The sequence below is a fragment of the Myxocyprinus asiaticus genome, chromosome 20 (genome assembly GCF_019703515.2).
Source record: "Myxocyprinus asiaticus isolate MX2 ecotype Aquarium Trade chromosome 20, UBuf_Myxa_2, whole genome shotgun sequence".
NCBI classification, from domain to species: domain Eukaryota; kingdom Metazoa; phylum Chordata; class Actinopteri; order Cypriniformes; family Catostomidae; genus Myxocyprinus; species Myxocyprinus asiaticus.
Genome location: NC_059363.1, coordinates 5,075,872 through 5,088,906, shown reverse-complemented (window position 1 = coordinate 5,088,906; position 13,035 = coordinate 5,075,872). Strand labels below are relative to the sequence as shown.

General features: G+C 38.5%; 1 protein-coding gene across 1 annotated transcript in view; it reads right to left on the bottom strand.

Annotated features, from left to right (window-relative positions):
- LOC127411506 (A-kinase anchor protein 6-like) overlaps positions 1-13,035 on the bottom strand; it is a 221,117-nt gene that overhangs the window by 22,387 nt on the left and 185,695 nt on the right. The window contains exon 11 of the mRNA XM_051647145.1: positions 11,766-12,020. Within this exon, the coding sequence (XP_051503105.1) occupies positions 11,766-12,020 (255 nt within the window). The remainder of the gene's footprint in view (positions 1-11,765; positions 12,021-13,035) is intronic.

Here is a 13,035-nt window from a genome sequence, read left to right as displayed (position 1 = left end):
CGGCAGTGAGATGCATGTGTATTACACAGACCTCCCAAGAGTGTTTCACAAAAAAACTGCTTATCTCTTTATTCAGCACAAAATGAGAACAGACCGCGCTAGACTCAGGCTAAAGCCTTTAAACTCCAATTCCCCACCTCTCCCTCCCACTTAATTTCATTCAAATCCAAGCCTTATGATTTTCATAAATTTTTTCTGTGCATGGTATGACTTAAAGAGCGAGAGGAGTTTAAATGACGTGTGCGCCGGCACTAGGATTAAAAAAGCCAGACGACAGTTCTGCTCTTTGGGTTTTGGGGTATTTGTTTCCCTCTCTCCACTGGGAGAAACGGATGCACACTTCATCTCGCTCTTTATAGCCGCTGCAATTTTAACATTTTCAATTAATCTCGGCAAGATTGAGAAGTGGAGCTCAAATCCCCTACAGTGACGGCAAGGACACGGGAATCGAGCTCCGACAGTGACCCAGTGGATATTCAATCATTTACCATTAATTAGAAATATCTGATTAATTCTATTTGTTGATTAAGTCAATTAAAACCACAAGCACTTGTTATCGCAGATGAGTATAACGAATTCATGTAGGCCATTTGTTCTCACACACATTCCCTCAGCTCTCACAGCCTCGAGTTTCATCAGTGTCTGTCTGTCAATCGCAGTTGCTTCAATCCCCACGTGCTAATAAAGAGAAATAGTACCACTGCGTCGATAAAAAATAAAAGGCACTTTCAATGAATAGGGCTTAAAAAAAACAAAGGCTTTTTTATCCCAACAAATCGTGCTTAAACGGGATAGGTCAGCTAAAAAAAAAATAATAAAAAAATAAAATAAAATTCTGTAATCATTTACTCATCCTTATGCTGTTCCAAACCCACACTTTAAAAAAAATTTGCTATTTAAATGGAAAATGAATGCTACAGTAAATCACTGTGAATTGGTTAACCGATATTTACTTTATCAGATATGGGTGATTTTCACTAAACCTGTCAAGAAAATGTCTTGTACTCCGAAATCAAAAGAAATATCATAAGAAATTATATTTTGCATAAAGAAAATGAAGCCTACATTTAGGACCATAAGGATTTTTGCATTATGACATTTTTACAACCCATTTCTCATTGTGTCTGGGTGTTTTACTTTTAATATTCCCATTGTTTTCTATTACGATTCTAATTACCATAACACAGTACTTTTTTACTGTATTACTATTGTACAGTTTGTTTTATTAAAATCAGTGAAAACTTAAGGCAGTAGCAAGGGAGTACTAAAATGATGTGTAAATACTTAACAGTTCACATCATATATCTTTATATCACATTGTAATAAAGAGAATTTCTTAATGACCATCTTTTTTTCAAATTGTTTTCAGGAAAATTGGAGGGTAAAATGGAAAACTGTCATGGAAATAAGTTCACACTGTAAAATTTTTTTATGGCCCTAAAAAAGGCTTAATTTTCAACATGCAAACTATAATTTCTTATTTGTTTTTGTTTTTTGATTATGGAGTAAAATAGAATTCTTTTTTTTTTAAAGGTTTCATGAGAATCACCCATTTTATGAAAAATTATGTACAATTTAACAAGACAATACATGAAATTTTACGGTCAAACATTGTAAAAAGAAATATGTTTTACTGTAAGTAAAAAAAACATGATTTACGTTATAGCTAACAGCAAAAATTTTAATTATGTTAGACAGTATTTCTTTAAAATTGGGTGTAATTATATTTTATTAAATGATGTATGTTTTTTCTTATGTTTTATTTCAGTGGACAGAACTTTCATTTTTGGGTGAACTACCATCTAACTTTCAGAAAATGATGATCGTCCACTTCAGGAGGTCAAACTATGTATTATATGAGGTTTGCAATTTTTGCTACTCTGTTACCAAAATCTGTGACATCTGTGATTGTCATTTTTTATTTTTTTTTGCGCAAAACATTATATAAACATCAAACTTAAATAAATATTTATGAATAATATATGTATATGTATATGTGTAATGTTTAATGTGTGTGTTCATGTATTTCATGTCTTTTATTTTGAAAAGTTTAGTTCCTGTTACCTAGTCATGTGATATCCTGTTTTTCCCTCCATGTTCATGTGTCTTGTTTTCATTGGTTCATTGTTTAATTATCTTGTTTAGAGTTCTGTTTGTTCATTGGTTTATGTTCTCCCATGTCCATATATTTAAACCTTCATGTTTTCCATTGTCGGTTGTCAAGTATTGAATGTGATTGTAGATGTTTAAGTCAAGCCACGTTTATGTCAAGCCACATTTATGATAAGCCAAGCCAAGTCAAGCCAAGCCAAGTCAAGTCAGTTCATGTTCATGTTTATGTTTACTTTAGTTCGTGTAGTTAGGGTTTTGGATTTCACGTTTATTTAATAAATTGCACTTGGGTTCTCACTTCATCGTCATCGTCATTGCCTATGCCAGCTACAATGTTACAGAATACTTGACCGACTATGAACCCAGCAATCCAGTTCCTCTGCCTACATCAGGGGAATCGTCCCCTGGAGGACTATGTGGAGGACTTTTGCGCTCTGGCCTACCGGGTGGATTTTAATGAGGTGGCCCTCAAGGACTGTTTCCGATTTGGACTTTATGAACCCATCTCTTCTCTGATGCCAGGTGGTAAGAGTACCCTCACCCTCGCTCAGTATATCGACCTTGCCATGCAGATCACTGGTTCTACGTTCACTGTGGAGGAGGCGGATGCCGAGCCAGCATTCCACGACATGGCCGCCGAGCCAGCGTTCCACGACATGGCCGCTGAGCCAGCATTCCTCGTCATGGCCGCCGAGCCAGCGTTCCTCGTCATGGCCGCCGAGCCAGAGTTCCTCGTCATGGTCGCTGAGCTAGCACCATCTTTTGCTCCATGCCATGTCACAGCAACGCCTCAGTCTGCTCCATGCCATGTCACAGCCATGCCTAAGTCTGCTCCACGCCTTGTCATAGCCACATCTAAGCAGTTGGACCTGGAGATGGTTCCCACCCTTGTACCCACCCTTAGTACCCTTGTATCCGACCCCTCCTGGACCCTCCGAGCCCTGGTCTGTCGGTCACCTGGCTCTGCCTTGGCTCTCCAATCCTCTGGCTGCGCCTCATCCCTCCAATCTGTCAGCTCCACCAGGGACCTCCTTCCCTACGGCTCCACCTTGGTCCTCAGTCCCACCGGCTCCGCCTCAGTCTTCCGATCCCCCAGCTCCGCCTTGCTCCTCCAAGCCTCCAGTGCCGCCTTGGTCCTCCCTGCCTCCGGCTCCACCCTGGTCCTTCGGGTCTTCAGCTACTCTACGGGTATCAAGTTCCATGGTGTCGCCCTTCGAGTCTCTCACGGCTCTGCTTTCCATGGCTCTGCCCCTCAAGTCTCTCACAACCCCACCTTTCCACAGCTCCACCCCTCGAGCCTCTCAGGGCCCCACCTTCCATTGACTCTGCCCTGGTCCCATGCCCCACTCCACGCCTCAAGACACCCACCCCTCCAGCTCCCAACAGAACTTTCGAACTATATCATGTTTATTGTGTGTGTTCAGGTTCATGTGTTCGGGAGCCGCCCCTAGCAGGGGGTATATGTAATGTTTAATGTGTGTGTTCATGTATTTCATGTCTTTTATTTTGAAAAGTTTAGTTCCTGTTCCCTAGTCATGTGATGTCCTGTTTTTCCCTCCTTGTTCATGTGTCTTGTTTTCATTGGTTCATTGTTTAATTATCTTGTTTAGAGTTCTGTTTGTTCATTGGTTTATGTTCTCCCATGTCCATGTATTTAAACCCTCATGTTTTCCATTGTCAGTTGTCAAGTATTGAATGTGATTGTAGATGTTTAAGTCAAGCCACATTTATGTCAAGCCATGTTTAAGTTAAGTCATGTTTAGTTTAGTTCATGTGTAGTTAGGATTTTGGATTTCACGTTTATTTAATAAATTGCACTTGGGTTCTCACTTCATCATCATTGCCTATGCCAGCTACAACAGTTAAAATATGTATATGCATGTATTACACCACAATGGATAACAGGGCTGCAAAAAACAGGGTGGCAATTCACCAATCTGGCCATCCAAATCACACTCAGTAGGGGCTAGCCAGTTTTGGACCAAATATTGGTTTGTAGTTATTGAACATAAATGAAACAAAGTTAAATTAAACTTAAATTTCCCAGAAAATAAAATAAAAAAGATTTGTTTGATCATTACAATAACTTAGTAACTGGGTTGAATGATTGAGGACATCAATGCGCACCTTAAGGCAAACTTAACCAATCTGCACATAAGACTGAAGCAAATTACATAGCCATATTTTACAGGAAATAAGATGACAATAAAGGATCTTGTTTTCAATTCAGTTTGACTTCTTCCAATACATCTAAATTACCAAGACCGAAATGTGTTCGCTTGCGTCAGATTGTCAGTGACCTTCCTCCATAAAACCAATCGTTAAAGATGCTTATTTCTAATTATTTTTCCCTTAAAGAGAAAAAATGACAGTGTTTTCAAAATGAGACTAATGTCTTACGAACGGCAGCCGTCCTCTTCACTGTGCTAACGAAAACAAATGGCAGGAAAGTGATAACATTGCCATCAATGACGACATTTTCTCATTAGTCCCTGTAAGTGAATGCAAGCGCGATGGACATATAATGAAAGATACAACTCAGTGTGTGCGGGTGTGGCCAGTCGATTGTGTGTGTAATGAACAGGCCTGTCACCTGTCTGCTCCCCATTACCTGCTGATGAGATGCTAACTCTGCGTTTGGCGCTCGTGCACACCCGTCCCAGAACAGACTTAATGTGGTTACCACTTGCCAAGGAACAGGAGTTCTTTATTCCTAATCATGAGAAAGTATTGATATTATATCTGCGCCGTCACATTCAATCAGCAGGACGGGTGCCTGAGGATGAGGCCCCGGGGCCCCATGCTGTGGCGAGCTGATCAAAGGTGCCGTAGAGACGTGGAGATGGACTCAGTCTCAAATGCTATTGCAAAGATTCTGTCTGATTTCCATTTAGTCTAATTCTCTGGTGAAATGCCTTTAATAGAAATGTGGTTAAGAGATGTAGGTTTTTTTTGGAAGGGCTCCTGAAATACCACAGCTCTCTCTCCCCCCCCCCCTTTCCAAAAGGACAACAATAGCTAAGACAAAGATGACCATCTAAAAGAGAAAATTCCCATAATATGCTTTTTATAAATACAGTATATAGACTCAATACATTTGCAGCAAGTTAGGGCAAGTGCAAGTAAGGTTTGGGTGAAATTCACAATTTAAGGATAAAATCTTTTTCAATTCATGAGTTGAAATATGAATCGAATTGGCCCCTTAAGATATTGAACTTGAATTAAACAGGAATGATGGGAAGAATTTATTGAATTGTAATTCTAAGAAATTCAGCACAGTCATACTACAAATTAAAAAAGTACACAACAAAACGGGTGTGGCAGGGCGGAGGGCGGGGCTGGGCCGTGATGCTGCACACCCGACCCCTAATCAGGCTGATCAAGCCCGAGAGGGATAAAGGCAACCGGAGGTGGCAGTTAGAGAGAGAGAGAGAGAGTTACGGGCAGCTGCCCTGCATGTGTTTATGTTTGTGTCTTTTTGTTTAAGTTAATTATTAAACTATTAATTATATTGTCAAGCCGGTTCTCGCCTCCTCCTTTCCCTTTTTACCTTGGTACAACAGGCAAGAACAGATAACTAAAGGCAGATCAGACCGAAAGCATTCTTTTACTAAAAAATCTGGATGCATTGCAACGCATAGAATAGAAACAGGTGTCTTAAGATGCACTTTTAAAAGCTGACGTTCTTTTTTTTACCTGACACGGCATCTAAAAAATGCAGTGCTCCTGCACGAGACTCTGGAAAAACAGTGAGACGTGGTGAAACGGTCAAAGACATCCATCTAGCAGAGGTTTACATAGAAAAACAATTGAAAAACAGTGCGGATGGATGCAAAAACACGTTCGATGTGAACAGCCCTTCAGATGTTCTATTTAAGGTTTTAATCTTGAAAGCTGCTGCTTATGCTACAGAACTGGCTCCACTTTTGCTAGAAGTTTATACTGAATCATTAAAGAATGGAAAGCTCCCGCCAACCATGACACAAGCCCGGATCAGTCTGATTCTTAAAAAGGACAACGATCCAAGCGAGTGTAAAAGTTACCGTCTAATTTCCCTGATCCAGTTAGATGTAAAAATGTTGTCAAAAATTCTGGCTAATCGATTAAGTAAAGTTATGACATCTCTTATACATATAAATCAGGTGGGGTTTATTCGAGGCCGTAGCTCTTCTGATAACATTAGGCATCTCATCAATATCATGTGGTCAGTAGCGAATGATCAATCTCCGGTCGCTGCCATCTCACTTGACGCCGAAAAGGCGTTTGATATGGTAGAATGGGATTATCTTTTTAAGGTTTTGGAAATGTATGGGTTCGGGAGTACTTTTATTGGTTGGATTAAGCTACTTTATAGACACCCTGTAGCGGCGGTACAAACAAATGGACTAATTTCAGATTATTTTACTCTGGATAGGGGCACCCGGCAGGGTTGCTTCAACTTCTCTCAAGAGATTATGGGAGAAAGATTTAAATTTGGTATTGGAGGAGGGAGTGTGGGCTAAGATTCTAAAAAACGTCAAGTCTACATCTAGAGATTCGAGGGTGCGTCTGATGCAATTTAAGATTTTGAATCAATTACATTGGACCCCTCTAGATTGTATAGACTTGGTCTTAAAGACACACCCACCTGCTGGCGATGCCAGTCAGAAGACGGGGACACAACCCATGGTTTTTGGGGATGTGTTAAAATACAGGAATTTTGGTTAAAGATTCAGGGATTTATGTGTGATATGTTGGACAAAAGGTTTTCATTTTGCTCCAGACTCTGCATTTTGGGTGATGGGGAAGTCATCAATTTTGGGGATAGCCACTTGAGAGGTTGGGTCCTGGCCGGAGTTATGGTGGCCAGGCGAATAATACTCAGGGGGTGGAAGACAGCGGGGGCACCCTCGTTTCGGGAGTGGTGCAGGGAGATGAGCGAGGTTGCGGCATTTGAGGAGGCGATCTTCAGAAGGTTAGGAAAGTGGGATTTGTTTAATAGGAAGTGGGGTGGATATTTTGATTTTTGGAGGGTTCTCGGGGAGGGGAGGGTTTGTTTCTAATTTTTTGCTATAATTGTAAGAGACCACTGTAATGCGTGTTTGTGTTGGGTGGGGGGGATGTTTGGGGGGAAGGGTTTAATTTATATATCTGATTCCGTATTTTATGTTGTGTCTATTGGTTTTTTATGAATGGAATCAATAAAAATGTTAATAACAAATCTTGAAAGCTGCTTTATGTTGTTTAGCTTCATTTTGAAGATTATAAGGTACATTAGATCAATCTGGGAAATGAAGAGTTCTTCCAACATGGACAATAACATGAAAATGATTGGATTGGATATAATGAAATATACATTTAGTAATTAAGCAGATGCTTTTTTGAAAAAAATAAAAAATAAAATAATAATAATAATATTAAATATATATATATATATATATATATATATATATATATATATATATATATATATATATATTTTTTTTTAATATAAAATATATAATTCATACTGAGAAATGTAATGTCTTATTAAAACTACACTTACAGCACATCATTCTATTTTCATTTTACTTGCCTAAATTCAAATTACAAATACCGCATACTGTTTGCTACCTCAATTCAAATTCAGGAATTGAATTGAAATTAAAAATGCATTATCAATTTGAGTCTGAATGGTGCACAAACCTGGTGCCAATTGGCACTGATTGGCATAATTTTCATGAACTGAAAATGAAACCAATTTGAATGTTTTAAATTATGTTTCATAAAACTCTTGAGTTTTAAAGTTATCATCCTCAGATTTGGAATACAACATTATCAGACTTGTGGCTTTAGCTTTATTGCGTCACTAGGCCCTTTTAAGGCCAATGTCATACATAATTTCATAAAAATATATTCTAAAAATAATTGCAGATCAATTTCCTATAAATGTAAGCTTTTATAAAAAAAATTCTTTATGCCTTTAATAAATTCTGACATCTGTGCAACAAACATACAAGTGTCTTCTGTCAAAACAGACTACAATTATAACTAATTAAGAAAATGTGAGTGATGCTTGTCCAGAAGTTACCGTCACTACGCTAGGGTGTTCTGGGTGGTTGCTTACCAGCCCAAGCCACAATAGCCCAACCCCAAGTCTCTATGATATTCTGGCCATATATATGGCTTGGGTCCCTCCTACAGATTAAATCTATGGAATTTTTCCCCCTTTCAGATGTGGCCTACATTTCTGAAATCCAAAAAGTAGATATAGATATCATAGGGTATTTTTATAGGCTAATAGGCTATTTATAAATAGAGGTAAATTTCTAGTTTCAACTTTATTTGTACTTCAGACCTTTGTTTTGTTAAACAAGAAAAACTAGCTTCATACCATGTGACCCACATTTGGTTTTCAACCATTGAAAATATGTCAAATTTATCGAGACATTGACTATTGGACACCATTCATGTCTGCAGCACAAACAAAGTTTAATACTGAGGGTTAGGGGTTTTGAAGAATCCCTAACTCTAAATTTGAGCAATAGTAACAGTGATATTTAAAATGTAATATCAATATAGAGTTTTATTGGAAGGTATTGTAAGTAAAAGCACTGTTATCTAATGACCAAAGTTGGCACGCAGTTCCTGCAGTCTCTCCTCTGCCTGTCAGGAAATGTCCAACCCTCGGGTTTTAATATCATGAAGGCACACTATTAAAGCTAAGACAGTTATTAATGAAAGAAGTGAAATTGGCAGCCAACTACTCTGAACTGTCTGACCAGAGAAGGTTAAGATACAATAGTGTCTAATTTTAGACGACTCCTATCCCCCTTAGCAAGTGAAGAACTTAATGGTTTTTATTCAGCAGAAGATAGACATTTTTATGATGACATTTTAAAGGGTGCCCATACCTGTTACGCATAATGAAGAGCTTCACTATCTCTCCTTTAAACATATTTCAGGATTTTATTGACATAAGGGATCTACATGGAACAGACGCTGAAATTCCACCAGTCCCAGTCGTGAGGCGATAAATAAAGATCTTAGTTCATTCTACCAGAATCAAGACAGAACATGGAAACACTCTTAAACTGCTGAACAAATGTTCAATATACTGTACATTTCGAGCAGTGGCGTAGCCAAGGGTGGGCCGGAAATTAGACCCAGGCCCACCCAGAAAATTATAGATGATTTTTGACTTCAAATTTATATTTATAAAATAGTTTAAAAATAAATTAATTCGGATTTCTGAGAGTGTGAAAGAACTGCTTGAATACTGTGCTTCTCTGTTGTTAAGGAAAATTTTGTAAAAAAAAAAATGTGGGCAAAAACTTGGCCCATCCATTTTATTGAGGCCCACCCAAAAGTATTTCATGGCTATGCCCTTGATTTCGAGTTGTCTTAAATTCATTTCTGATTTAAGCCAAAAGGCCTTCAGTTTGGCATTGCAACTGTAGAAGCAGCGTGGACGACAACAATCTTATGAATATTTCCAATCTTTGCATTATTCTTTTCTCTGGACTTTTTCAAAAATATGTTATTTGGCTTCATGGAATTTTATCAAGCAGGAAAGTCTTGCCTCATTTTCCCCTCCTGGTCATTTAGCCCTGTGTATATTTAAAGCTTCTCCTCACTTATGTTTGTCACTCAGCAGGTGAAAGATAATCAACTCGGCGACCTGTGTTTTGACGCTTCGTGATTAATACTCCGAGCTGTTTCTCTGGATTTTAACTCAAATAATTATTTCATATAGATTTTCAGTCAGGGGATTTGATGTGTGCTTTTTGCTCTGTATTTATTAAAGGAGCACAGCTCCACTGAAGCATGGTTATAATTAGAGAGGGTTTCTTTCTGGTGTAGTTTGACTAAGCAGTTTCATTTCTTCTCTTTTTACATGATAAATACACAGACTACCTGACACTATATTGTCATGTACTGTAGTATAAGCTTGTATTAAAGGAATAGTTCACCCAAAAATGAAAATTCTCTCATGATTGACTCACCCTCATGCCATCCCAGATGTGTATGCCTTTCATTTTTCAATAGAACACAAATGATGATTTGTAGAAGAATATTTCAGCTCTGTAGGTCCATACAATACAATGGGTGCCAAAAATTCGATCCTCCAAAAGGCACATAAAGGCAGCATAAAAGTAATCCATAAGACTCCAGTGTTTTAATCCATATCTTCTGAATGATATGATAGGTGTGGGTGACAAACAGATCAATATTTAAGTCCTTTTTTACTAGAAATTAGGGGGCGATATGCATGAAGAATGTGAATCACCAAAAACACAAGAAGAAGAATGTTAAAGTGAAAGTTAAAGTGGAGATTGACTGAGCAGGGAGGAGAATTTACAGTAAAAAAGGACTAAAATATTGATCTGTTTCTCACCCACACTTATCATATCGCTTCTGGAGACATGGATTTAACCACTGGAGTCTGGAATACTTTAATGCTAACTTATGTGATTTTTGGAACTTCAAAATTTTGGCACCCATTCACTTGCATTGTATGGACCAAAAGAGCTGAGAAATTCTTCTAAAAATCTTCATTTGAGTTCAGCAGATTAAAGAAAGATATACACATCTGAGATGGCATACGGGTGAGTAAACAATGAGAGAATTTTAATTTTTGGGTGAACTATTCCTTTAAGGTCTGCCATGTGCTAGTGTGAGAGCAAAGCTTTGGCAAAAATGGGTTAGCACTGCTAATGCTGGCTAATTAAACGAAGTAGGCCTACAGACAGAGTCCAAAATTAAAACTTGCACCAAAAGAGAGTAAAAATTGGCTTTGGGATGTAAATACAACGCTATTTGGTCGGTAAAACTGTACAGTAGTAGCCATTATTTTGTATTTTTTTGGGCAGAATTATTATGGTTATTTTTATTATTCTTTTAGTTTTCCTATATTATTACTATGGCTTAACTACAAATATCATGATTAAAATATGGTTACTGTAGTAAAACCACTGTACATTTAGTGGTTATGGTTCTACTACAAATACCATAGCTGAACTATAATTAGTGTAGTAAAACCATGGTACATTTTGTGGCTACTATTGTTTTACTGCAAATACCATAGTTCAGGCATGGTTATTGTAAAACCATGGTTCATTTTCATAAGGGATGGATGAAGATACTGCAAGGGAATCCAAAAATTTTGTAAGGGACCACAAACCCATTTCAGAAAAAAAATTCCTCCCTTCTCATGGGCTCCAGACCAAACAGAATTGCAAAATTAATTATTGTTTTCAAACAGGTTTCTCAAACACTCCCCCTGTCTGCCGCTGGTTAACAAAGAGATAGTCCCACCCCCCTCCATTGGTTAAGCTAATGTTGCTGTGTCGGGCTGGATGGGCCGAACAGAACAATGCTCTGATAGCGCCACAAAGCAACAGTCTTTACATTTTTCAGGGAAATTTTTGTCTTTGCATATTAAGCTGGGATAAAATAAAAAAATGACACACTTCTCCTTTTTTTGGTTGCTTAGGAAACCTGGCTGGAGTCACTCAGCACACCCTGGATTCGAACTCGCGACTCCAGGGGTGGTAGTCAGCGTCAATACTCGCTGAGCTACCCAAGCCCCTGACACACTTCAACTTTAACTAAAATGGGTTAACTGCAGATTTACAAACTGCCTACCCCAATCAAACCAAATCAAAACATAATTTTGACAATGAACTACTCACCTTGAAGTGCTGGATTAGTTTGGTAGCCTGTGGGTCATGTTGTGGGTCATCGTTTTCTTGGTCGCTGCTCTCACACCGTTGTGCGTCTGGTCTGAGATTCAAATTGAAGATGAAGAGCTCAGTTTCTCTTAGCCAGCTCTTTAACTCCTTGATCCTGTGCTCCAGCTGGGTCACCATCCTTTTGGTGTCTGGAGACAGAAGATCTTGGGGGTTTTGATTGCCCACACTGGGTTCCATGTGCTCAGAAAGGGTTTTCTGATGGGACACAAACAGAGATGTTACATTTGAGTACATATGCACACACATACAGTAGGAAAACATCACTGGATATCCCTAATGGAAATTTTGCAAGTTCTTCCTAATGGAAGTTTTACTACAGTAAATAAAGGTGAATATGGTATTTTATTGGAATTGTTGTAGATTCACACTAAATGATCTATTAAGGTCACATTAGGTTACATTGGCTGTGTCTCATTTGGAAGGCTGCATCCTCTGGAGGTCGCATTTCTCGGCCGCATACGTCATCGTGGCTGTCTCGTTTCATAAAAGCGAGTAGGACACTTCGAATGCAGCCTTCGAATGCGACCTTCTTTCATGGGAATTCGGAGGATGCATGAGGAATATCCATCGTGGGCACTCACAACCCACAATTCTTTGCTTCAACGGAAATGTAAAAAAAAAAATAATGCCAATTTGCCCGTAAATATGATGTTCAAACGCAAGTAATGTTAATTCCCAAGTTGAAGTACCTCAGTAGATGGGTGCAGAGTATATAATATGTATTATTATATTAATATATAATTAAAATAAAGTATTAGACTAAAAGTACACCTTTTCTCTTTACATCTTTATAACTCTCCTAAAATTTACCTCATACATTACCTTCAAGAGTGGCGTGCTGTCATAGCAACCATGTTACGTTCCATTTCCGTTTGTCCTACGAAAGACATCTCGTTTAAACGAGATTTGTTTAAAGGAGGACACTCGGTATACTGCAGCCTTCAAAGGACGCGTCCTACCTAGCACGCAGCCTTCGAAACGAGACACAGCCATTGATTCAATACCATGGTACAGTGATGGTATCATGATGGTAATACCCAGCCCATTCTGATGACAAGTCATAATAATAGTACGAGATGGGGAAAACGTAACCCTAACCCTAATCCTAACCCTAACACCTTTTTCCTAAGTTTAACCCCTAACCCAAACATAAAGCAATGCAGACGGTGCAATAACCGGAGAAGAACCTCATAATTCAATTGCATTTCAC